At 46.8% G+C, this 27,945-nt stretch overlaps 1 protein-coding gene across 4 annotated transcripts in view; it reads right to left on the minus strand.

Annotated features, from left to right (window-relative positions):
• LZTS2 (leucine zipper tumor suppressor 2) overlaps window positions 1-27,945 on the minus strand; it is a 67,009-nt gene that overhangs the window by 20,782 nt on the left and 18,282 nt on the right. For 3 of the 4 annotated variants that reach the window (XM_063132563.1, XM_063132561.1, XM_063132562.1), the window contains exon 2: window positions 14,885-14,954. Coding sequence is in view for 1 of the 4 variants with exons in the window: in XM_063132561.1 (XP_062988631.1) it covers window positions 14,885-14,954 (70 nt within the window). In the remaining 3 variants the exon portion in view is untranslated. Of the gene's footprint in view, window positions 1-5,179; window positions 5,255-14,884; window positions 14,955-27,945 lie in introns of those variants that run through there. The other variant, XM_063132565.1, reaches the window with a different exon arrangement.

The raw sequence follows: 27,945 nt of genomic DNA on the forward strand, positions 1-27,945 counted from the left end.
TTAAAGGTCATTTACATAATCTAGTAGGGTCAGGCAATAACTCTAATACCACCAGCGCTAACTTTGCTCTGGTCATCTGGAGGCATCCCAAGGAGATGCTGGATGTCAAGAATTTGTGAGCCTGACCCCAACACCACATCTACATTTCTTTTTGGGAAGATGGACAACGGACAGATTTTGCTTATGCTCTGTGTCTAATCCAACTGCAATATTTAGATCTGGGAGGTAATTTTTGTCTCCTGGTCAAACTTCACAGGGTCCCTGACAATTTGTTGCTATCTCCTATAGATCATGGCCCAGTTTGCTTATTTTAGTTTATTTGCTCTCTCAAGTACTTTGCTATACTGTGCTTCCCTTACTCCAAAAACGCTATAAAGAAATGTCCCAACACAGAGACATTGTCACAATAGGAAGCTGTACGAAGAAGATGATGGTGGTGACAGATGCTATGCAGAGGACAAGACATTGTGGGGCCAAAATGTCAGGAAGAACCTACCAAAGCATGAACATTAAATCCCTCAGACTGAACCAATCTGCAGGAGCACATCCCATCGCTTTTAAAAGCAGCTCTGCTGTCCCCTACATCAGGACAGGCCACGTGATAGCTGCACACATGCTGAGCTAATGAGTTATAGTCACTGTGAGCCCATGAGTGCTGGATGGATATGGAGTGACAGGCCACCCAGAAGAGCAGTCTAGTGCATGCCAATCAGGGACAGGAATCAGAAGGGGCATGGCTGGGTCAGCCCAGCAGGGACCCTCTTCACACATTCCAGATCAGCCATGGGGAGTGTGAGTCCAGTGAGCCCTGTGTGTGTGTGTGTGTGTGTGTGTGTGTGTGTATAAAGAGAATTAACCCCCATGGTGACTTGTGCCAGCAGTGGGGAGCCAACAGCTGCTGGGCGATGTCCCAGCACCACTTCCTCCACCACCCTGAGGAAGTTTGTATAATTAACACAACCACAGCCATACAAGATGTGAACGGGAAACTTAAAGGTGCAAATAGGAGATGTGGTTTTCTTAGCGTCTCGAAAGGTCACTACCCTACCTGCTCCATCACAGCTATGTAACATAAGCAAATCTTGAATGGGGCAGATGCACACATTTGTAATGAGTCCCAACCCCCCAGTCCTCTGGAACTCCAGCATGTTTACACCAGATCCAGAAGGCAAGCAACTGGCCACACCCCTGTATGTTAGGCCAGCCTCTCACCATTTGGGCTGGCCCAACCATAGTGGCAAACTAGGTAACTCCCCAGGGTGCCAAAATTCCAGGGGCACCTGCCTCATCTATGGAAATATCTTGGAGAGATAGAAATGTGTTGCCAATACTTTTCAGAAAAGAAGCACAAAGCCAGCTTAGCAGCTCGCAGTTGGGGCAACATTATCCACACTCCAGGGGATACGATCTGATCCCCCACAGAACAGAGACATATTTGCCAAGGGGAAAGAAGTGACATTAAAAATTAAAATAGTATCCTTTTCAACTGTTGAGCTTTTAAAATGCTTGTTATGCTAAGACATGGGGGTAGATTTTAATTTGCTTAGGGCAGCAAAACCTTGGGCCAGGCCTGCTCACCACTGTGCAGGTTTAAACAGCAAGCAGTCAAAAGATAGATTGGCAGATGAACCATCTGCGGAAAACCCTAATCCCAGCTAGCTGCAACATGTTAACAAAAATGTTTAGCATTCGTATTGATCTTTAGAGTGCTTAAAGTGCTTCATGACTGTTATTTCAGTAATAACATTCCACAAGATAAGTTCAGGCTGATTATACCCATATTACAGATGGGGAACTGAGGCTTGAGAGAGCAGTGTCTTGCCTGCCTAAGTCCTCCTGGTGAATTTGTTGCAACGGCAGCTATTGAACTGAGGACCTTCTGATCCACAGCTCCTTAGCCACTTCACCACACACAGAGATCTGCACATATGAGCAACAATGCTAAGTCAACACTTAAATTTTCAACCAAGGCCATATTTAGAGGTTTAAGATCCTTTGGCATCTGCACTGGTGTCTGTGAGAGAAAGCAGCAGAGGTCCATGCAACATGCAGAGGGCAGATGGGAAGGCCTCTACATGGATCAGAGAGTCACAGACAGTAGCCATGTTAGAAATCCATGCTTGTCCTCCACGGAGAGACCAAAGAAAGGAAGATCACTGCCACCCTTGCAACATCAGAGCCACACATGCTTCCAATTAAAAATATCAGACCCAAAGCCGCCTTATCACCAAGTTCCCCCAAATCCCTCCTGTTTCTCCCTTATCAGTCTCAGTACCCAGAGGCTTGTTTTCCCAGAAGGCTTTGGAAACAAACATGCCACTTGTACATGGTGAGTGAAGGTTGAGCAGTGGCTTCAGAAAGTGCCTTTTGCCTCCATTTCTTAGCATCAATCTTAAGCTTTGTGCCAGCACAACAATGCTGCTGGGTGAACAAGACACTGCAGGGAAGGGAAGGGAAGGGAAGGGGGAGAGGGGGGTCAGGACTGTACCCACCCTTCCCCCATCAGTTTCAGTTCAAAGCACAGAGAAGGGGGAGGCATCTGCTGAAGCCATCAAGCCTGGTCAGCCAAAAGCTGCTGGGGAACAAAGAACGTGATCAGAGCAGGCAGACTCTCACCCTTACACAATCCCTCTACTCCTCTCAGCACTGCTGGCAAAGTGTACCCAAGAAAAAGCCTGCTTTGCTCTTTGCATGCACGGATGCACCAATCACGAATGATTCCCTAAATCCCAGCCCAGGCAGTTCGCGCACTGGAGAGGCTTTCTAGCTCTTCGATACTTTCGCCCCTATCCGTCCTCAGTTGGCCAGCATCTGGCCTGGGAGAAAGTTACAAATGGCACCACCTTCCCTGTCTCCTCCAATATCTGCAGGACCAAATGGCCAGCCACCGGGAGCCTTAAAAGTCCTGGGGATTTCAGGGGCTGCAGCGTCTTCTTTATAAAGAATGGAGAGGTGATTCACAAACACATTCCAAAGGCTAGCAAGTTCCCTTTATGGCACAGCCTCTGCCAAACGACTCCGAGGCTCAAGCAAGATCTCAAAGAACACAAAGGAGGCTGGAGGCAAGAGTCCAAAACCAATGAGTTGAGATGCCCGTTCCCAGTCTCAAACCTCCTGACCCCGGCCACCTCATTTCTCCAAGAAAGGTAATTAACACAGAGAGCACCCTCACATATACCCAGCTTAGTAGATTTCTTGTTCATTTGTTTTCATCTTTACATTTTATTTTGATTGCTTTAATGAATTTTGTACATTGGTCTCTGATTTGATAATTAAGGATGTGTTGTTGTTGTTGTTGTTATTATTTAAATATAACTTCAGCAGGGAACCATGCACAGGACAGGATAAGCATGCATAGAATCAGAGGCCTGGTAGCTTAGAGTCTTGGATGGGGAGAGGGAGATTCAAATCCCCACTCAGCCAGGGTCAGTGATAGCATCCTGGCTCAGCGGTAGGGCACACGCTTTGCATGCAGAACGTCCCAGGTTCAATCCCCAGCTTCTCAGGGAGGAATCTAGTATAAAACCCTGGAGAGCCACTGCCAGTCAGTATTCAACAATACTGAGCTAGATGGACCAAATGTTCTGACTCACTGTAAGGCAGCCTCCCATATTCCTATGGAATGTAAAATAGCTGCAAGGGCAACGTTTGGCCTGCTCAGTGCCACACACATGTTCCACAATGGTACGCAACTGTGAGCATGCAAGCACATTAAATGAGCCCTTTTAGCCACTGCCTCTATCACACACACACACACACTTCTGAAGGCCAACCAGTTCAGTTCGTTGTCGTTGTTCCCCACCCTCCAAGTATCGCATAACTTTCTCATTGGCCTCCCCACACCCACATATCTCCCCCTCTGCTGAAAACGGTATACGCCCCTCATTCGCCCTACAATTGCCTCGTTTTCTCATATCATGTGCAACCGACTGCCCAAGACCCTCTTCAGAACTGAGAGGCTAACACACTCTGTAATAGGCTTCCTCTATCTATTGCTCTCCAGATGTGTTGGCCCAACACATCTGGAGAGCACTAGATAGGGGCAGCTGCTCTATAATATCAGGTTGAGGCTGGGGAGCTGAATCAGCTATCTGGGCTGGTCCACTAGACTGGTGCTTTTTGATGCCATTCTTAGAGAAGCATCTTGAAAATGTAGCGCCCCTTCTGCCTCGGGGGCAGCAGGGCAGGCCGCAAAAGCTCAAAGGCTTCTCCTCTGGAGCCAACAGTGACTGACTCAACAGGCAGCCAACCCATCCATCTCAGTTCACCTGATGGGGGCTGGCCGCAGCCTTGTGGTGCCAGGGGAGGGCTCTGGCTGGAACGCAGCCAAGGGGGCCTTCCCCAATCCAGCCCCTCCCCCAGCACACAGCCCTAGCGAGCCCCGAGGAGGAGGAGGAGGAGGAGGAGGGAGACCACGGCCAAACTTTCCCCATGAGTGAAAAGGAGGAAGCGGGGAAGCCCACAAGGCCAGACGGGGAGGCTCACTGGCTGGCACGCGGCTGCCTCAGGACCAGCAGAGGGCCGGCGGTGGGGTGGGAAAGGGGGCACGTCTTCGCGCGCCACAAGCCCAGCAGGAAGAAACCACCTCCGCCCTCCGAGAGAGAAAGTAACGGGCAAGAAGGGCCCAGGCCAAGCGCTTAGAAACCGCCCACCGGGCGAGAGGAAGCGCCGCTCTTTTTCGACTGTGAGGGCGAAAGGGGCTTCGGACCCGAGCAATGGCCGCAAACCCGCTAGGGCCCGGGGCGGAGCGGGAAAGAGGGAATCACGCCAGAAACATTGCCGGCCTCCGGCTAGGCTCTTTTCGACTCTGCGCGCCGCAAGGAGCGCAGCGGGACGGTGCAGCCAACTGGGTCCTCCGCCGCCCCCCCACTCGCCGCCCCGGGAAGAGGGGACAAGGGGAGGAAGGATGGCGAAGCGCGACTCGGAGCTGGGGAAAAGCAGCCCACAAGGAGCATCGCTGCTGTCGCGACACACGGAAAGCCCCCACCAAGCCTCCGGGGCGCCAACTCTGCGCCCAGGGCTCGTCTTAGCGCACAAATCGGCCGAACTCTTAGAAAGGGTGGGGGGCGGGGGCAGTCCCCCTTTCGGCTCTCCCGGGGCCTAAGGCACTTTCCTCGCCCGCGGCCCCCATCGGAGAGCGGATCGCGACCTGACCTTCCCCTGCCCACCAATCTCGCACCTGGCCTGGCCGCCTCCATGGTGCCGATCCACCGTTTGGCCGCTCAGGACGCGGTTCTTCTCCCGGCCGGCTCACAACGCCGCCGCCGCCGCCGCGTCTGGACAAGTTTGAACAGGCTCCTCCCCTCCACTACCCGGGACTCTGGAGCCTCGGATCCTCCCACCCTCCTCTTCCTCCTTTGCTCGCCCAGCCCCGCTTTCCTCTTCTTTCCCAACCCCCACTACCACCACCACCATCAGCAGCAGCAGCAGCAGCCTGGCTGGAGATAGACGCAAGACGGGCAGGCGCCCCCAACTCAGGACGCAGCGCTCCGCGGGCGCGCTCTCAGCGCCTCCGTGCCTCGCCACTCATGGTGGGCGCCTCTCGGAGCCGCCAGGTGATACATACTGTGTGCACCTTACTATTTTTTGCATCCTCGCATCATGAATACACCATATAATAAATGCTGGCACGCACATTTACTACTACTATTTAACTTTTGCACCAACAGTGTGCTCGATGCTGTACAGCAGCAATGGGCAGAAAGTAGATTTGGATCTACTGGGAGAGACCGCTGGGAAATTTGTGATAGATCAGCAAGGACTTCCCACGTGCAAGGATTTAACAGCAGCAAAAACAACATTGATCCGCCCCACCCTAAACTAAACTGCTGACGACACAGAAATCTGCGTATGTGTTTGTCTTTTGTACCAAGCTCTGATTGGACCTCCGGATTCTAGTAAAAAAACAAAAGCTGATCCTGAAAGCCTGAAGTCTGCCCACACACAGATGTAGCAGGCAGGATCCCTTCAAAGAGGGATGCCATCTGATATCGAGGCATCTGCCCCTTTGCCCGCACACCCATTCCTCTGCATCCCAGAGGCACCCTTCACACCCTACGTCCCCTCCATGGCATGCCTCCCCTCCAGCACTATTCTGCCCCTACTTCCACATTTTCCACCAACACACAAGGCCTCTGTTGGGTCCCACAAGCCAGTTACATTTGCATCCCGGCTCAAAGGTGAGCAGTTTTTCCACTAGGTTTTCTATAATAATAAAAAGGGATGCCTGATTGTCCATAACTAAAGAACATAAGAGGAGCAACATTGAATCAGTTCATGGGTCCTTCTCGTCCAGCATTCTGTTTACATGGTGACCAACCAGCTGTTGACCAGGAACCCACAAGCAGAACATAAGCACAATAACATGCTCCCACCCATGTTCCCCAGAAACTGGTGTCCATAGGCTTACTGCCTCTGATACTGGAGGCAGCACACAGGGCCAGTGCTACCACTCAGGCAGCCGTCTAGAGCGCCAAGCTAAGAGGGGCGCCGGGCACTGCACAGCACTCACGCGCGTTGGCTGTGAGCCGGACCGGCCCGAGGATTCAGCTGGGCCTGGGTGGGTGAGATGGCACCCCGCACCCGCCGAAGCGAAGCCAGGGATGCTGGGGTGGGGCGGCTCCACATTTGGACTTCCAGAACACACCCGGAAGAGAGAGAGAGAGAGAATGTATGGGTGAATGGGGTGCACGGGGTCTTTGAGTGAATGCATGTGTACATGCGTGTGTTTGTTTGGAGTGAGTGATGCGGAGTGTGTGTGTGCGCACGCATGTGAGTTGGGGGTATGAGTTGGAGGTGATATTCCCATTTTAGACCCATAGACGTTCCTTTCCAATTTGTTTGCTATAATTGGCATGACGTATTTCTTGCACTTTAAAATAAATTTAGCAGTTTCAAGTTTTGTGCTTCTTATTTTTTCCAGGAAACATATGTTCTTAAAAATCAAAGTTGGCATTTTGCGGGGGGGGGGGCATGGGTAAAAGTAGCTCACCTTGCCTAGGGCGCAAAATAGTCTGGCACCGGCCCTGGCAGTACATAACCATCAGGGCTAGTAGCCCTTGATAACCTTCTTCAGAAATTTATCTACCCACCTTTTAAAGTCCTCCAAATCAGTGGTCATCACTACACCTTGTAGCAAATTCCATAATTTAACTATGCGCTATGTGAAGTACTTCTTTATCTGTCCTGAATCTCCCACTAATCAGTTTCATAGGTTCTAGTATTTTGAGTGAGTGAGAAAAATGACTCCCTATCCACATTCTCTACACCATGCATAATTTTGTCTGTCCAACAGTCCTTCTATCAGCACCATAGCGGCAAGACCGTGAAACCTGGGATGCATAATAAAGGGACATGTGCACCTCAAGGTGATTTTGTTTCTGAAATGCATTCATTAATTTTTATTAATTGAAATGCATCCTTGTTGAAGAGTGCAATAACATCTTCAGCCACTAAGGGGCAAACATCCCTAACCAGCACCTAGCTTTGCAGTCCATTCAGTCTGAAGCCTGGGAGATTCATAGAATTACATGTGTCCCCTCCCCCGGCTGTGAGATAGCCCTCTCTAGGGGGAACGAGACGAACAGACCCCTCTCGGGAAGTTTTGGGGTACACCATTATTATTATTATTTATTTATATAGCACCATCAATGTACATGGTGCTGTACAGAGTAAAACAGTAAATAGCAAGACTCTGCCGCATAGGCTTACAATCTAATAAAATCATAGTAAAACAATAAGGAGGGGAAGAGAATGCCAACAGGTACAGGGAAGGGTAAGCAGGCACAGGGTAGGGAAAAACTAACAGTAGAAAGTAACAGTAGAAGTCTGCACAACATCAAGTTTTAAAAGCTTTAGGAAAAAGAAAAGTTTTTAGTTGAGCTTTAAAAGCTGTGGTTGAACTTGTAGTTCTCAAATGTTCTGGAAGAGCGTTCCAGGCGTAAGGGGCAGCAGACGAAAATGGACGAAGCCGAGCAAGGGAAGTAGAGGCCCTTGGGCAGGCGAGAAACATGGCATCAGAGGAGCGAAGAGCACGAGCGGGGTAATAGTGTGAGATGAGAGAGGAGAGATAGGAAGGAGCTAGACCGTGAAAAGCTTTGAAGGTTAACCGGAGAAGTTTATATTGGATTCTGAAGTGAATTGGAAGCCAATGAAGAGATTTCAGAAGCGGAGTAACATGGTCGGAGCGGCGTGCTAAGAAGATGATCTTTGCGGCAGAGTGGTGAACAGAAACCAACGGGCTGATGTGAGAAGAAGGAAGGCCAGAGAGAAGAAGGTTGCAGTAGTCCAACCGTGAAATAACCAGTGCATGAACAAGCGTCTTGGCAGAAGAGACAGACAAAAATGATCGAATCCTGGCAATATTATACAGGAAAAATCGACAAGATTTAGCTACTGCCTCAATATGAGGAATAAAGGAGAGCAAGGAGTCGAAGATAAAGCCAAGGCTACGAGCTTCCTTGACCGGAGTAAGCGTAACATCATTGACAGTAAGAGAGAATGAGAGATGAGGAGAAGGTTTAGGAGGAAAAACAAGCAATTCAGTCTTTGCCATGTTAAGCTTCAAGCGACGATGAAGCAGCCAAGCTGAGATATCTGAAAGACATGCCGAGATACGATCGTGAACATCAGGAGAAAGTTCCGGAGATGACAGATATAGTTGTGTATCATCGGCGTACAGATGATATTGGAGACCATGAGATTGAATAAGCTTGCCCAAGGGCAACATGTATAAGGAAAACAACAACGGGCCAAGCACCGAGCCTTGCGGAACCCCTACTGAAAGGGGAAAGGAGGAAGACGAGCTGCCATTAGTCAACACGCTGAAAGAGCGACCCGCTAGATAGGAGGCAAACCAGTTATAGACAGAGCCACAAAATCCAAGGTCATGAAGGGAATCTAAGAGAAGATCATGATCAACCGTGTCAAAGGCTGCAGTTAGATCAAGGAGAATAAGAACGGAATAATGGCCTTTAGACTTGGCAGTAAGGAGATCATTGGTGATCTTAGTAAGGGCTGTTTCGGTGGAATGCAGAGGACGGAATCCAGATTGAAATGGATCCAAAGCAGAGTTACTAGAAAGAAAGTCAAGACAGCGAGAGTAGACCGCACGCTCCAGGATCTTTGAAACAAACGGCAACAAAGAGACAGGTCGGTAGTTAGACAGAGATAGCCTATCAAGAGTAGGTTTCTTGAGAATGGGAGAGACTGTAGCGTGTTTAAAAGCAGAAGGAAATGAACCAGAGGACAGAGAAAGATTAATAATATGTAGCAAGGAAGGGAGGATAGCAGGAATAAGATTAATAAAGACGCGAGAAGGAATCGGATCACGAGAACAAGTGGAAGGCTTCGAAGAGCGCAGTATTGTAGACAGTTCATCCGCAGAGACCGAAGGAAACGCAGAGAAATTTGCAGGAGGAGCTGACAGATGAGGAACAGGAACTGGAAGAGGAGCAGAGCTGGCCAGATCAGAGCGGATAGTTTGGATTTTAGCATTGAAAAAAGAGGCAAAGTTGTTAGCAGACAGAGAGGCGGGGAGAGATGGCGGATTAGGCTTCAGAAGAGAATTGAAGGACGCAAAGAGCCGCTGAGGATGCCTAGCATTTGACTGGATCAGCGTTGAGTAGTACTGCTGTTTGGCCAGTGAGATGGCAGAAGAGAAAGAGGAAAGTACAAATTTGTAATGGACAAAGTCTGCCCGGTCCCTGGTCTTACGCCAAAGGCGTTCAGCTGCCCGGGAACAAGAGCGAAGGTAGCGGAGGGAAGAGGTGAGCCACGGTTGGGGTTGAGAAGGGCGAACTATCCGAGTTGTAGATGGAGCAAGATTATCAAGAGTTGAAGATAAGGAGGAATTAAAGAAGGAGACAGCTGAGTCCAAGGAGACAGCCGAACAGACAGAAGGAAGAGAGGAGGCTAGGGCAAAGGCCATGCATAAGGGTGCCAGCAAGCATGGGTTGCACACAATGTACCCAACTGACAGCTGTTTCACTGTATCAAAGAAAGGGCTGGTCCAACCTGTGCGAATCAAACGATCCCATCATAATGTTACATGGCCTGATTCTCCTGATTCTCAACAGTGTTAATGCCACACTGCTCTACATCATGCACAATTCTTTACAGAGCATTTCTTAGAGGCAAAGAAGCACTTATGACATTTTAATTTTGACTTGTATAAAATATATGTTTGCAAGAGCCAAGCAGAACAGAAGCATTTCATCTGGAAAGCTCATCCTGTGTGGTCCCAAAGGGGATTTGGGGAGGAAGGGGACCACAACCGAAAGGGCCCTCACAGATGCAGGGAGGGAGGGAGGCATCCAGAGTTTTCATTGGACGATTTTTGCATGCAGGGAGGGTTAGAGCAGCTCCTGGAGCCAGAAAGTGATGATGATGATGATGACGATTGCAACTCCAACACATTTTGGCTAGAAAAGATGAGAGTTGTCGCCCAAACATACCTGAAGGACACCCAGTTGGAGAAGGCTGCTCTAGATTTACCAGCCAACTTTTGTCAAAATCATTCTCCCAAAGCTGAAGGGACCCCGCCACACAACCACACCCAAATGAATTATCTGTTCCAGGTGAGCTCTAATGCATTCATAAGACTTTCCCCAGGAACACCTTCCCCATTAATTTCAGCAGAGTGTGTGTGTGTGTGTGTGTGTCTGTGTGTATATACTTTTGGAATGGGGTATGGGAGCATTCTCCATGGACTGCTGTATACTCAGGACACATGTGGACGTGGCCATTATGCCTGCAATAGCTGAAAAGCTGTTGAAAATTTTCTTTGGCAAAGCTGAGACAGCAGCCACCTTTCCATGCAATTAACTCTGTGAAAAAAATGATAAAAAATAAAAAGGAAGAAGAGGAGACAAATCTAAATTCTATTACTGGATTAAATTACATAAATTTAGAGCTAGTGTGAGCGAGCGGATAGAACATTGGTCATGGGAATAATATCAGTCTGCTTTGTAGGGCTGTTATGGGAATGGATGAGCTTCAAACTACTCTGGATACCAAGCCTGCCATATAAAAGAGCAACAGTATGAAGCAGCTTCAATTTACATGTTTTATTCTGGTTAAAGATTTTGGGGGATGAGAAGGTTTTGCATAGTCTGATAATGCGCTAGAGGCTGGGGAAGGAAGATATTGGAAGATGCCACCCTAACTGCAAGAAGTCCCAGAGTTGCCTTCTAAACTGAGAAGTTGCTCAAGTGGCTTAGATTTTCCTAATGAAGGCTAGAAATGTGGTTTTTTATAAAAAAAATAAAATGAAATTGAAGCGCTTTTCAAAATATTCTGCTATGTTCCATAATGAAGGGAATTCACAACCACACAAGATTCCTAGACAATCTGGTTGACTTATCATTACAGGATGTATTATTAAATAGTCATAGCCACATAGAAGTGTGAGGAAGGGAGGGGAGGAGAATGAAGAGATGAGGGATGTTTCAAGGCATGTGAAAGCACCTCTCCCAGAAAACTCATGTTCAAAGTAAACATCTCCGGCTCACCCAGCTTGTCACCTGATCTGTGCATCCTTTTCCACTCAGAGCTGTGCCATCCTTTGTTTTTCAACCCCAAGTTGCTCTTAGCCATCCCACAGCTGCACTCAGCCTCTCTATCTTGTCCTTTAGAGCTGCTCTCCAGCTCTTTGCCTAGGTGAAGTCAGGGGGCTACACAAACAGCTCATATCTCTGCCCACGCCGGGCCTCTGAAGCTGCAGCTCAGGATGTCTCCACCGCTGCCGCCTCCACCCAGCTGCCCGATCTCATCTTGTACAACTGCAACAGAAGAGCCCACGGCACCGGTGGCAGTAAGCACAGACCCAGAAAGATGCAAGGCTCTGGCCTGCTGCTGCACTGTCACTTGCAATCAATCCGCCCACTGAGGAGCCGGAGCCGAGACAGACGGTAAGCAGAGTACAGGTGCAGGCTGGCCGCTCCCCAGATGGTGATCTTCCCCCATGACTATCGTCCCCATTCTCAAGACCTGATTGAATCCTTCTGAACTCAGGACATATGGTCTTTGTTAAATCCATTCTGTCTCGGTTTCGTAGATTGTGAAGTGGCTTCAATTCCATTGTCCACTCATTGACAGAATCGGAGTTTTTAAAACCAGAATTTCATTCTGCTTGAGCAAATTCACATTAGCACTAAAGCAAACTTGTGCAAATGTGCATTAGTGAATGTGAATTAGCACTAATGTGCATTAGCGTAAATCCCTCTCCGCCAAAGTAAAAAAACAGTCTGCAAGTCCACAGCATCCATGTGACTCAGGAAAACCGGTCCACTGCAGAATCTGCATTTGCAGATTTCTCCGGCATCCCAATTGTGAACACACGTTCTTCTCCCACTGCCTTCGCCCCAGAGAAGGACCCTGTGATTTTTTTTTTAATTACCAGGCATCTCTTCCTCTTTCAGCCACAAGAGGGCACCATTGACTTAAATATCCTCACAGGAATATTCTTCTCTCCCACCCTCCCTCTATCTGAGTTCTCCCACCCCCCACCCACCAGAGTCTGTTCACACTGGATTTTTAACTTGACTTAAACTTTAGCATTTTAACACAAATAACATTAAAAATGCTTTAAAGTACCATTCACTTTGGGAGTGAGTGTCCCCCATTCTAATATTTTACAAGTTCCAACAACTGACAGCCTTAAGGGACAAAACCAACATTTCCTAACCTGGGGATCTCCAGATGTTTTGGACTTCAACTCCCATCAGTTTCAGCCAACATGGCCAATGGTCAGAAATACTGGGAGCTGTAGTCCAAAAGACCCTAGAGGGCACCAGATACAATCTCCTATTGCCATGGGGCACATGTATCTCTCTGCCGGTATCCCACCCCCAGGCATGCTGGGCCCCAGGTCTTGTAATACTCAGTTAAAATATTTTAAGCATCAACTAGTGGAGGCTGGTGGCTGTTATGTCAGTGGGGTGGTGAATCCGCTCTGGGTTTCAGGCAGAACTTCTAAAGGAGCTGTTGCATGCTTTGTACCTTGGATAGCTTCTTTAGGGTTCTTACTGGTTCTGACTGAAACCCAAAGAGAATTCAGTGCCCCACTGACATCAGAGCCACCAGCCTCCACTGGCATCGCCATTAAGCATATGGAGACCATGTTGGGTTGAAATCAGTGTATAAAACCATGTGTCTTGGCTCTTTAGCCAGTCTTGAACATCTCCAAGCAAAGTTATTCTACTGGTAAAGTATTTTATTGCTGAACCAACGCCTGTCATTAGAAAGTTCCTCCTCACTTGTAACCTAAATCCAGTTAAAGACCAGTTCAGTACATGAGTGAAAATGGCTCCCTTCTTATTTCTGACTTCCATTTAAATGTCTGGAAACTGTCAACACTTCCCTTCATTTCCTTTTCCCTGAGCCAAATACATCCAGTTTGTTCCATCGTTTCTCATACAATTTGGCTTCTAGATCTTCTGTCATCCTTGGACCTCACCTCCAAAACCTAATCCAGCTTTTCAGGCACTTTCTTGAGGAGCTAGCTAGGGGGCTGAAACTTTAAAGCACACATCTGTATGGAACTTGAAAATCTCCTGCAGTGTGAGCCCAAACTGACAAAGGGCCAAGCTGAATGAGATCTTAATTACCCATATGCAATTAGAATCACAGAATAGTAGAGTTGGAAGGGGCCTACAAGGCCATCGAGTCCAACCCCGTGCTCAATGCAGGAATCCACCCTAAAGCATCCCTGAGAAATGGCTGTCCAGCTGCATCCTCTAGTGTGGGAGAGCCCACTGCTTCCCTAGGGAATTGGTCCATTGTCATATTGCTCTAACAGTCAGGACATTTATCCTGATGTCCAGCTGGAATCTGACTTCCTGTAACTTGAGCCCATTATTCCGTGTCCTGCACTCTGGGACGATCGAGAAGAGATCCTGGCCCTCCTCTGTGTGACAACCTTTCAGGTATTTGAAGAGTGCTATCATGCCTCCCCTCAGTCTTCTCTTCTCCAGGCTAAACACGCCAGTTCTTTCAGTCTCTCCTCATAGGGTTTTGTTTCCATGAATGCAGTTAACTTTTGTAAAAATGAAAATAGCAGCCACCCCAAATAGCACCAGGATCTGGACCATAGAGAGTGGGGAGGGAGATGTACAAATGTACAATTTGCACTGAGGAGATTTGCAGGAAAGGGTGTGTGTGTGTTAAACTCATCCTTCTTTCCCACTCCCTGCAACCGCCACAGGGTGTGTGCATGGCAACTATACTCACAAAATTAAAGTCACATTTAGGTTGGTCTTGTGTGGGGCCAAAGTAAAGCCAGGTGTCCAGACAACCAAGGATGTGATGTGGGCATGAACATAAGATGAGACATGCTGGATCAGACTGAGGGTCCATTTAGTGAACCGCCCAGAGAGCTTCGGCTATTGGGCGGTATAAAAATGTAATAAATAAAATAAAATAAATAGTCCAGCATTCTGTTCACACAGTGGCCAACCAGCTTCCCTTCAGCAAACCCACAAGCAGGACCTGGGTGCAATAGCAGCCTCCCATCCTAAAATATAGCCTTCAGGACTTAGTAGCCACTGCTAGCCTTCTCCGTGGAATTGTCCTATTCCACTTGGGCCTCTTGTTTTAATCACATCCATCAAGGATGGCACTAAAGCATTCAGCCTGAAGCAGAAGAAGATTCTTCACAAGAACAGAAATGTTGCCTCTTTCTACATCCCAGGACCAGGAGGGTTGGACTAGCTGACCTCCACGGTCCTTTCAACTCTAGGATCCTATGATGATTTGTCCTTGCTTCAAACACTCTGGAACCCAAGCAGCCAATGTGACATAATACACACCAACGTATGTGGCATCCCATAAATAAACTGCTCTGATCCCTTCCCCCTCCCGTGCCAAGGAGAACAAAAGTTCCTACCTCCTGCTCCTCCACTCCAGGCAGGCTGGAACAGTCCTGACTCCTCAGATGTTGCACACAGGGTGGCCTCCTGCAAATAAAAAAAGAGGGATGGGTAAAACAAAAGAACAGCTTGTTGTTTTTGAATGGAAAAGCTTGGATAAGCCCATGATAGGCACATATTACATTGCTTGTCCTGGAAGGCTAAACAGAAGTACTATTTTCCGGAGCAGTAAGGGAGTGAGCGGATCTCAGATTTAGCAAAGACTAAATCTGTTTTGAAGAGATTTTTTTCCAGGTGTCTCTGAGGTATTTCCCAATTTGGCTCCCTCCAGATGTGTTCAACTACATTGCCCCCAGCCAGTGCCAACACAACCCCTCAAATATGGCTTTCCGTAGATCAATGTCAGCATGGTGATCGAGGCTGAGTGGTGTTTTACTGGGAGATTTACCGAACTTATGCTCAGGCAGGACGTTCTCCCCGATAGACGAGCCTTTCCGTGCCACTAACAGTACAATCGTATACGTGTCCACTCAGAAGTACATCCCATTGAGTTCAACTGGGTTTATCCTCAGGGAAGGGAGTACAGGATTGCAGCCTCAGTGACGCTTCACTGTTGCTTGGCTTCTTCTGCCCCCTTCTTTTAGATAAGAGGGCTATGCTAATGATCCACTTTCTGATGGGCCAAGTTTAGCACAAAGGAAATGAAGAGCTCAGATCCCCTACAGCTCCTAAATGAGGAGGCTCCTACAGCTCCTGAACATGAGGCATTTTATCTTCATGGGAAGAAATGAAATGCCCCAGAGTGGGGCCTCTCCTCACACTTGTCACAATGCCCCATTTTAATCAATACCCACATGCCTACTTTGACCAGTTCTACACCAAGCAAGATATGACACTTTGAAAACGGTTTGAAAACTGTATATGGTGTGTGTCCATGGCAGGATCTACACTACTGCTTTAAAACGCTTTATAACAGTAGTGACAACTGTTGAGGCCCAGGACACAGTCCATATACAGTTTTCAATCCGTTTTCAAAGTGTCATATCCTGCTTGGTATAGATCTGGCCCTGTGTCCCAATGGTTGTCACTACTGTTATAAACCATTTTAAAACCCTGCCTTTGTCACAACTTTGCTACCCCTCCCACACTCTCCCCACTGTAATGTACTTGTGATATCAAAGTTCATCTCCCTGTATTACTCTTGATCGCAACCTGGCATTCCTATTACTTGCACCTACTTTCCCAGGTTCACTTCAGAAATTGTCATTTTGTACCTAGATGAGATGACTGATAATTCAGCCCTGGCACAACCTCTCCCACCACCTGAGGCATCGCTGTTACCTCCACCCCTGGCTCTAATGCCTTACTGCCACATCACTCACCACCACCAGGAGTCTGGCTCATGTGAATGATCCTCTCAGTGTGAGCCAGAGGGCAGGCGTTGGCCAGAGTGCCACCTGAAATGCCTGGCTCTGAAGGGGACCTTCCTCAGAGCCAGGCATCCTCCCATAATATCACTCCATTGACTTTAATAGAAGTGGGGAGAAAGTGCCCTACCAAGGGGCAGAAGCCCACACCCCATCAAGATCCCTTAGGGCAACAGGGTCTTTTGTCATGGGTGGGCTTTCCCCTCCCAAGCTGTTTCCTTGGCAGAACACCCTTTTCCTCACCTCTGTTAAAAGTGGATGGAGCGATATCGGTTTGGGAAAAGCCAAGGCTAGCCTGAGAGCTTCATCACACCTAGGTTTTTTTTTTCTTGGTATGCACCCACAATTTTGACCTCCGTTTCATTAGCGCAGTAAACGCTGGTCCCTTTCACAATCGCCGCTGTACCAGTGAACTTTCTTTTCACTTGTTTGCTCTCCTGCTATTACGCCCACCTCACCCACCCCACCCCTTTTCCTTCCCCCTCCAGTTCATTGGCTCTTGTCGGATGATGGACGTGGGCGCCTTCCCCCCCATCCTCGCTTTGGTTTTGTTGTCTAGTGTTTTACTGATTCAGTGTTTAGTGGGCTGGGCGCCAGTGTTTAGTGGGCTGGGTGTCAATGAAGGTGGAGTTGGAGCAGCAAAAGTCTATTTGGCTGACTCAGCACAAGTCCGTTCATTCAACCAACAGGGGGACAGAAGGACACTTTTATTTCTCATGGAGAAAATAAATTGAACTTTCCCTGCCCTAGAAAAAGATGGGAAATGGAGGGGAAGTGACTGCAGGGCAAGCACACCGTCATGAGAGTATCGCGTTTCAAAACGGCAAACCAGGTAGGACGAGAGTGCGATAAAACGCTGGTGTGATGGGGCTCTTAGATGCTGAACATCAGTGGATGCTAAACTAGTAGCAAGGGGATGGCGGATCAGAAGTGGAGGGGGAAGAGGTCACCCTTATATCACAGGGCACACAAGCAGAATGAGCTACTAAGCAGAGCAGGGGGGAACTCTGATTTAGTGGGGGCTCTGGTTTGGAAATGCAAGGATTATGGGTAGAGATTGAAGGTCACGGTAAAAGTGAAGATCACTTGGAGTTTCATTGGTTTCCAGGCGCCCACTGCTAACAACCCTCTGGCACCTGGAGGCACTTTGCAGTAAGCCCCCAATGTTGCCGCCACCTCCGCCGCCCGGGAATGCTAGGCAGCTTCAATGCTGGTTCAGAGAGAAGACATCTCTGTAGCCTGCTTGCCGATCCAAGAAGACAGGCCAGCCCACCCCTCCCGTCACAAGGTTGCTCCAGGCCTTGGCGTTTATTTGATCTTTGGATTTTCGCTTCTTTAAACAGAAGTGCAGCCCAAAACCCCTGGTGTGACTGAAGCAGCCACATGATTCGCCCAGCAGCTGTTCCTGGAAATTTACTGGGCAATCTTGCTGCATGGTGGAGACTGAAGTGGCTGGCCGGGGGGGGGGGGGGGGAGGAGAAGGGAGGGGTCACTCTTAAAGGGCTATCACACCCTTTAATGGAGGAGTGTGATTCAGTAGATGGTGTTGTGTCTGGACATGGAAAAACTACCTTCAAACCCTCACTTATTCAGGAGACTCACTGGGTGGCCTTGGGCAAGTCTCAGCTGAACCCAGATCTAAGAATGTTGCAGAAAGCTACAATGGATTCCTATGAGTTTGGATTTCTATGAATGTGATCTGCTGATTCCACAGCAGACCAGTTTTTCCCGGGTCACGCAGATTCTGCCCAATTGTGGACTTTTTTTTTTTTACTTTGCCCGGGGGGGGGGAGGGATTTGCACAACATACAAAGCTACCTTATACTGAGTAAGACCATTGGTCCATCCAGCCCAGTATTGTTGACACTGACTGGCAGCTGCTCTCCAGGGTTTCAGGCAGGATTCCTTTCCTCGCCCTACCTGAGAAGCCGGGAATCGAACCTGGGACCTTCTGCATGCAAAGCAGGTGCTCTATCACACTGAGCCATGACCCCTCCAAAATGTGCATTTGCACAAGTACACATTTGCCAACAGCAACAAAATGTTCATACATCCCTAAAAAAAATAAAAATCAGAACATCCACTCATTGATAGTTCACAAAACATAGAAGGAACGGATTTAAGAAAATCCATAAATCCCTACCCATCCCACAGGGCTGTAAATGAGCATGAAATAATGTACACTGAAAAGGACCATAGGAAATATGAAATGCTCCAGTTAATGGAATGTTACAGAAAATGTGTCTCTCAGACACACACGTACATGATTTGCAAATCCTGGAATAATGAAGCATCCTAAGTTAAGCAGAAAAATATAATGTAATTATAGGAAATATGTCATTCATATATATCATCTTACAACAACCCAGCAAGGTAGGACTGCTTTTTTTAGTTCATGTCAGTAACATCTAAACTGCAACACCTATCAAACTGTACCAAGTTTAAAGTGCTTTAAAGGAGGAACTAGAAGCATATTTGATGCTGGTCTAGGTTAAACCACTCTCAAATATAAACACTTTTTGTATTTGTATTTATTTCCATTTATTTGTATTTGAGCAAGCAACCCCAAAGGGGCACCTTAGGAGTTTTAACGGCCAGACAACCCAATCCGATGCCCGTGCAATCAGAAGCTCAGAGTTAAACCACTCGTGGAAAAGGGTGCCAGAGCTCCAGGGAACCACAATTTGCACTTGATCTGCCACTAGAGGACAGTACTTTGTGCTGAACAACTATAGTCCACAAAAGTTTATGCCAGAATAAATATGTTAATCTTTAAGGTGTTACAAGACTCTTTGTGGTTTTCCCTGGAATAGACTAACAATGCTACCGCTCTAGAATTTTTTCAGCCTGTTTCAGGTAGATGTACAACCTTTGATCTTTCTTTCAGAGGTCTGCCCTATATGAGTTTTCCCCCCTCGTGCTTCTTTAAACACAACTGTTTAAACACACCACAACTCGTAAAAGTGATGTGGGAGGTGCCCCTGTCTTCCCCTTGGTAAACAGACATTTCTTCCCCTTCCCTACTCCTTGTACCATCATATCTAACTTTGGAACTGTTAATGTCTCCCTTACTCCGGCTGTAGTGCACCTATTTAAGTTTCCACAACACTGGGGTCTCCAACGCGGTGGCCTTGGCCCATCTCTCTTGGTGCCCGTCAGGTTCCCTGCCAGGCCCAATTTTTATCATATTTCTTAAGACTGTTCTAATTATTCTTTTTCTGGGGGACTGGAATGCTGCAAAGTGACGTGCTGCCCTCCAGGGCCACCTGTATTTGGGTTCCTAAGAGTGGCTTTGGGTTTTGAAGCTCAGACTTCACCACTGCCTTGTACTTAGGTCCTTAGAGAAGCTGCTTTTCATTTAGTCTCACCAGTTTGCTTTTGGAAAATCAATGCTTTGTGACTAGCCACGACCCCTTTAGCAGCCATTTTGTAAGAGAACCCATGATACTTTTTCAAAATTCCAAATGCGTCCACTGACCCCAAAAGTTTGGGGACTCTTGATTTATTCCTCCAGTGACAATATCCCAGAATACAGTCCAGGGAGGAAGAGCAATGCAGCCACACAAAAAAGGAAGGTGCTAGATGGGCCTGTGCTTCTTGAAACCTTTCCAGGTTGTCACTGACACATATTTTCCATACTATTCACTTGTATTTAATTTATATATTTATTTTATTTCCTGACATTCTCCCCCACCCCCGGCAAACTACACACACACACACACACACACGTACACACACAGAGCCCCATAAAGGCGGCTATAATACAAGCATAAAATGGAAAGAGAGGCAAACCATGTACGCCAATCTGAGCTCCATGGAGGAAGATGGGCTATAAATGTGAAAATAAATAAATAACCACCAGCATAACAAACTATGATTTATAAAAGAAACAAACACAAAAACAAAAAGTATATTTTATCCAGACACCTAAAGGGCAGCAATGAGAAAGCCTGGGAAGCTTCCCCAGGGAAGGAGTTCAACAGAACAGGAGCTAGAGCAGAGCAACCCTTGTTCCCCATAGCTGCCATGCATGCACTGCTTGCTTTGCACTTGGACTACTACTATTCTCTCTCTCTTGGGGATACCCTTGAAGACTCCCAGGAAGCTGCAGGTCATTCAAAATGTGGCAACTCGGCTATTGGCTGGGACTACCTGCAGGAAACATATCCCACCAGTTTTACAAGAGCCCATTGACTGCCAGATTGCTTATAGGCAGAATTCAAGGGGCTTTATGCCCCTAATGACCCGGGACCACGTTACCCCAGAGAGTGCCTGCAGCTCTGCCAACCCTCCTGCATGCTTCAATCTTCTTACAAGACCCTACAGGCTGGTGGCTCCTAAGTCAGCGGAGTGGTGAATCTGCTCCGATTTTCAGTCAGAACCCTAAAGGAGCTAGAGTGCACCATATCTAACTTTGAAACTGTTCATATCTTTCTTACTCCAGCTTTAGTGCATCTATTGATGTTTCCGCAACACTGTTTATTCTTGGGTTTCCTACGTGGTGCTTTGCACCTTGGATAGCTCCTTTAGAGTTTCACCGTCTCACTGATACCGGAGCCACCAGCCTCCACTGCTCAGGAGAGGCCAGGCATCCCAGTATGGTGGGAGATGACTTAGAAGATGGTGATCTTCACAAGAGCATGAAACTGACCAAGGTTTGTTTCCCAGGAGCAGCAGAAACAGGTATATAACTCTCAAGTAACAACAAGCATAAACTTGGGTTTTGTTTTGTTTTTTAAAAGCTGCTAATGGAACGGAAAGAGCCTGCACCTCTGTAAAGAGTGACTCAAGAAGCAAAAGTTGTGCCTATCTTTTGCAGTATAATATGCAGTGCTATGGGAATGGGGGTAAAAAAAACCAAAAAACCAGTGAGCCAATCATGGGAAATGCAAGAAGAGAAGACACACAACACAAGTGCTATTGAGAGAAGCATGCTGCTGCGGGTTTCTAAAACAAACAAACACCCTCTAGCCCAACTTGCAGATGAGCATTTATGCCACTTTCCCCCAACTGAGTGGCCTCCAGATGTGTTGAACTACAGTTTCCATCATGCCCAGCCATGCTGCACTTGTAGTCCAATTCATCTGGAGGACGCCGCGCAAGGCAAAAGCTGTTTTCTGCAGACAGGTCAAGGAGCAGCTTTTGGTACACCCCTTGGCCAAGCGCGCCCCTGGTTATTAGCACGTTCTTGTAATACTCTCCAGGATATCCGTTTCCTCCCAAGTCCTGTCTCAGCAATCAGCTTCAGCCCTCCTCTTATTCAGCATTCTCCTTCACCCTAAGAGAGAACTCAACAGCCTGAACAAATACCAGATGGAGGAACACTCCACCCAGAACACATCCCTAACCCAAAGCCTCACATGACAGGATGGAATCCATCATGCGCAAGTCATGTGGCTACACAGCACATTAAAGCGTAGTAAACATTTAACCCTTCGTAATCTCGTGCAGGCAACCCATCCAGCTGCACAGGTTTGGCTGGTACAATTACTATGACATCAAAATAGGATGCCATCAGCAAAAAATGTCAAAGCGATCACAGTGGGTGAAGACCATGACACAACAACATTTGGCCAGGCTTAGAACCAGCTTAAAAACTTAATCTATTTTTGTCATTAATTATACCTGGGGATGGAAATAGACCTGCCATCAGTAATGACGTGGTTGTAAAAACATGTGTGGTATATATAATTAAACTTGACAAAGGTTATCAGAACAAGACAAAGCAAATAATTGGATAACAGGCTTAATGAAGAGTGGAGTGCATTTATAATGTATTGGAACACTAAGGAACAGGATGTCACCCAGTTGTATGCTTTATTGGGAGTTATACGATATCTAACATATGGCAGATCACAAGTAATTTTGTACAAGTTTTATATATGTGTCATTTATATTGAAATTACATTAAAATCAAGGGCTGAAAGAAATTCATATATTTTTTCTGTTCTTACTAATCTGATTTCCTTTCCCATTGTAAAATCGTAGTTTGCCAAATAATAGGAATCTCCAAGTTTCCTTTTCCTATGGTTCGAAAAATAGATTATTGTATGGTCATCCCTGCATCACATGACTTTGCTAGCATGTGCACTTTTGTGGAAGTCTCTAACGTAAGGGAAGAAATGGGTACTTATTTAGTTATTAAAATGAAAGGCTGTACCCAATTTCTAAGAGGGTGTGTATATCAGAGCAGACTACGGCCCAATTAAAACGTGCAGCCACCCATGAACTGGAAAGGCATGGATGGAGCTCCACACGGTCAGCCAGTTGTGTGAAGCAGCTCCCCTCTCCACACAGTCGCTGTGATCTTAGGCATGCCATCACATACCCTTTTGAAAAAGAGGATTTGTGATAACTTGGTTAAAAATTCTGCAACCATGGCAGGAGCTGCATCACCCACGTGGTCGCAAAGTGAAGCGGCCAGCCACACATGTGACTCAGGCCTTAAGAGATGCCGTCTTTCGTCAGGGAGGCTCTGCAAACTTTGGCATTTAAGTGACAGCCCCTTCATTAAACGTATCCCCATGAAGCCAATGGAACAAAGCTAAAGCTGTTTTCACAATTCAAAAATATGGGGGAGGCTTGGAATTAAGGCATAGCAGCGCCTCTGTAGAGACATGCTTGGAACCCATGGGAATGCAGAGTCAGCCATCAAGCCAAGAATCTAACATACAGCAGGATAGATTCCCAGGCCTGCTTCTCCACAGGGCCCGGCTGTCTCTCTTCCTAGAGCTGAGCCATTTCCTGCCCTTTCTTGTTTTCTTTCTTTGCGCTACACAATACAGAGAAAGATAAGAAATGGAAGAAGGTTTTGACTTCAAGGTGACATCTGTAAAAGGACGACAGAAGGACCATCACCCAATATTTGACAGGAAAATAATTTCATTGGTTCGTATCAGAGGCAGGACTCAAGTTGTATTTACATGGGGTGGGGATGGGGGCAGACCTACACAGGACAAGGGGAGACCTGTAAGTATGGGAAATAGTCAGGCCTACACTCCCACATTGTAAGCAAAGTAAATGCCATTAAACTGCTTGCCTTAGTATTAATTTGTGTAATACAGCTTATTAGTTATTTCTTGGAGCAGAATTTGGACCTCCTTCTTGTAGTACTTGATGTACAGTGGTCATGGGCAAACTTCTGGTTTGGTGGATCTATTTGGGTTTTCTACTATAGCCAAGAGGTCCACCAACTGGAGCTACATGCAAAAGACTGCTTCAGAGGGGCAGGACCAGATGCAAAAAGGGAGGAGGGAGGAGCCAATTGGCTACTGCATCCCATGAGCCAGACACTGCGATAACTGCCTATAGAAGTACAAACTTCAATCTCAGTTTCTACAGAGCACAGATTCTTAACAGGCTGATTTAGTGCTTCTGTTGTTCAACAATTGGAAGTAAGAAGACTTTGCCAGTCTACTGCAAAATCTACTTAAGATATGGGGGAGAAATTTCACACTTTTGAACCACCGTGCAATCCAAAACTCAGTTACCCTTCAAAATTTGCAATTTTCCAAATTTTGCAATGGAGTTCTCAAATTGAAAAATGCATAAAATGCATATGCATATGAATACAAAATGCATATATTGGAGGAAAGAATGTTGAATAACATTCAAGTGTGCATTATATTAGGAAAAAGCTTTGCCAAAAAAAGTGTACATTAGGCAAAAAAGCATGCACAAATGCATGTATTAGGAGAAATGTGCACCAAACATGAGTACGAATTTTCATACAAATGTTTTCTTTTAGAAAACTTCTCAACATTCGGGATGAATCAACATTCGGGATGAACCAAATGAGAGACAGAGGGAAACCAAACTGGACAGATCCATCTCTACAATCAATAAAACCCAGTCTAGGTTCTGCACACTTGTAGGACACCATCCTATGCATTTTTAGACAGACAACATTCCTGTCTGGCTGGAGAATGCTGAGAGTTGGAGGACTTGTTTCTGTCTAAACATGCATAGGATGGCACCCTTAGTGTTCAGAATGCAACCAGCCTACTGAATCACATGGATAAGCACCGAAGTCACAGACCTCTGCTTCAAGTTCTGCATGTCCTGAGACAACTGGGTCCCTCACCACCGCCGTGTTTTCTGCTTCTGGGTTATCAACACTGCTGTCTTGTCTCTGCTGCAAGGAAACTAAATGCAAAGCACCCCAAGGAGAACAAGAGAAAAAAGGCAGAGAAACAATGTTCAACGATCCTCCCTCGCGTGCACCAGTTGGGCCTGTTCTGAGGGAAACTTGGCCTGCAAAATAAACACACCCTTCCCTCTGCTTCATCAATCCAGAGATCACCACAACTCACTGGGAAGGTCGTCGCAGCGCACGAACGACAACGTGGACGTCCTTTGTGACACAGCCAGTGAAAGGCCTCAATAACCCCTGAAGCAGGTTTGGAGCAGAGGAAAGCTCTGCTCTTAGACTTACTGCCTCCAGGAAGGCGCATTCCTTTGCATCACGTTGTCAGCCTAGGATTTTCTTAAATAAAACAGAGACGCGGAAGCAAGCCCTTTTGGCAGGCAACGCGCCGCCAGATGGGGTGGGAGGAGGTGGAACATTTTTACACAAGTCCCATTCCTGATCATTGCTACTTTTGCCAGCCAGACAGAAAAGTTCAGCGTCTTAGACCGCAACATCTCAACCAGCAAGCTCTAAACATCAGACAGTGAAGGCTGCACTCAGACCCCTTGGCATCCGGTGTTACAGCTCCATTTCCTTCAAAGGGAAGAGCCCTTGCAGAAGGCGGCACATAGCCCTCGGGGATAAAGGTCTGAGTGGTAGAGAAATATCACCCATTGCAATCCCACCAGAATAAGAATGCAGCACAGGCATTAGCTTGAGACACAGTTAAAAGCAGCACCCAGTCAAAGCTTTGTATCAACTTTGACAAGTCCCCCACCCCTTTCTCTCTCTCAGAAAAAAAAAACAGAGCTAGACAATATCACTTAATATACATTATTTGTCTCTTATGGCTAAACTACATGCCATGTCAAATACATAGTGTGCAGCTGATCCTCACTTTAAAACAAAAACAAAAACCCCTCCTCCCCTGGATCCTCCTGGAATCTAAAAAGAAGAAACTCCATCGGTGACAATGGAGGTTTTCTTCTTTTCTTTTTGTAACCTCCATGGAGGGTGTGGTGGGAATTAAGGGGAGAAAGTAGCTGGCTGGAAAGGTTTAAACTCCCTGTACATGCATATGGTGGTCCCAATCCAGAGAGGGGGTTCACATACTGACTTCAATTTTAAACAAACAAAAAACGGTGAGGATCAGCTGCATGCTAAAGATATTGCCAGCTCTTTTATCTTATGTAAACTGTCCAGAGAGTTTTGGCTATGGGGCGATACAGAAATGTAACAAATGATGATAATGATGATGATACTTAAAACATGCTCAATAGTCAGAAAATTCCTGAATCAGTAAAAGACAACATGACTTAGCAAAGTCCGTCATGTCTGTCTAGAAAAGCTGCCACGAGTAGAAAAGAGAGATGATGATGATGATGATGATGATGATGATGATGATGATGATGGGGACTGAGAGGAGCTCTGAACTCTAATCTCACTCAGCCATGAAGCTCACTGGATGACTTTGGGCCAGTCGCTGACTGTTAGCCTAACCCACCTCACAGGGTTGTGGTGAGGATAAACATTTTGAGGAGGAAGACCATGTAAGCCACCTTGGGTTCCTTGCAAAAGGAAAAAAGGCAAGAAATAAATGTAATAATAAATAAATGAAGTAAGCACTTAATGTAGCATGTAGTTTAGCCCTGAACTGCATTGTTTGGTGCGCTCCACTTTGCTGAGAGTCAGGTAGTTTCAGGGCAGCTCTAGAGGGTGATTTCCTTGTTAGAAGAAGATACTGGAGACTTGTGGTATTTCTACTAACATCTGTTGATTTAGAAATATACAGGCTGACCAGATGGGAAGTAAACAGGCATGTAGGCAGAGCTAAACCTAAATCAACAGCCATCCGGCACTCCAAAATCCTAAAAACCTGCTTCTGCCAGCCAGAAACCTCATAGCAGCCTTGACCAAACAGTTCCAAAATCTCCCCCTCTCGCCAGGTGCTTCCAGAAGGGCAGTTTCTGTCGCCACTGATCAAAAGACATTGTGCCACTAATCTGTCGTTCCCTTTGCAATGATTTTTTGTGAAAAAGAAAAAAGATGGAAGAAGCCGTGGGAAAACACAGGAGGGTTGCAAATGGAAGACACCGATGTGGGGAGCATCTGTAAAATTCTGCGAACGAGGCAGGGCGACTGCTCTATGAAAGCCTCATCTGGGAGCTCCCTTGTTCTCGGGCCAAACGCATAGTGCATGGACTATTCCTTTAAGGCTCAACCAGCATCCTCCAGTTAGGTGTGGCTTCAGGTACCCTCTGCCACCCTTCCTCAACCTGGTGCCTTTAGATGTGTTTGACTTCAATTCTCATCATCCCCAGCCAATGATTTTCCAGAAGGCTGGGGGTGATGGGAACTGCACTCCAACACATAGATTAAGACTAGCTTGATGAGGCATCAATGGTCAGTTAGTCACACAAGAACCTGGAAGAAGAAATTGAGAAACAATTTCAACCATTGTCCCAGACTGTAAAATTTTGCCATGTCATTTGACCCTGCCTCCGTTTACTTTTGTTTTTTCCTCTGCATGTACGTGCACGGGTCTATGCCAACTGAGGATAACATTTTATGCATCTGATGAAGTGGACTCTAGTCCATGAAAGCTCATGCCATAATTAATCTCTTAATATTTAAGGCAGCTTTCCCAAACCTGATGCTTTCCAGATGTTTTGGACTTCAACTCCCATCAGCCCCACCCAGCATGGCCAATGGTCAGGAATCCAGAGAGCTGTAGTCCAAAACATCTGGAAGGCACCAAATTGTGGAAAGCTGATGTAAGATGTTTCTGGACTCTGTTGTTGATGATGTTGTTGTGCTACAACAGACTAACCCAGCAGCCCCCTCTGGAAGCTTCAACACAGGTTGCTTAATCCCTGACTAGCATTGTCACAAAAACCAGCTGAGAAACAGGGCACCCAAGGCTTGTGGCTACTAGCCAGCGGCTTGAGAATACGCCTCCAAGTCACTCGCAAGAACACAGCAATGAAGTTTTCTCTCTTCCCCAGTTATGGCTGCAGTGTGCTAAAATGTCTAATCTGCACCCTGCGTTGGGCATTTTATATGAGGGAATTGTTGTCAGCCTACAGTCATAAGAAGGTGCTGGATCAGACAAAACGCCTGTCTAGCCCAGCAGTGTGTTCACACAGTGGTCAATCAGCTGCCTGTGGGGAACCCACGACATGAGTGCAATAGCACCCTCCCACTTGTGTTCCCCAACAACTAGTTTACAGAAGCATGCTGCCTCCAATTCTGGAGGTAGCATATAGCCATCAGGACTAGTAGCCAGTGATAGCCTTCTCCTCCATGAATTTGTCTAATCCCTACTTAAAGCCATCTAAATGGGTGCCCATCACTACATCTTGCGGTAACGAATCTCATAGCTTAACTATGTGCTATGTGAAGATGTACTTCCTTTTGTCTGTCCCGAATCTCTCAATTTTCCACTTCATGGAATCACCCACATTCTAGTATTATGAGAGTTTCCACTTTCTCCACACCATGCATAATTGTCATGTACACCTCT

This window comes from Elgaria multicarinata, chromosome 8 (genome assembly GCF_023053635.1).
Source record: "Elgaria multicarinata webbii isolate HBS135686 ecotype San Diego chromosome 8, rElgMul1.1.pri, whole genome shotgun sequence".
Lineage (NCBI taxonomy): Eukaryota > Metazoa > Chordata > Lepidosauria > Squamata > Anguidae > Elgaria > Elgaria multicarinata.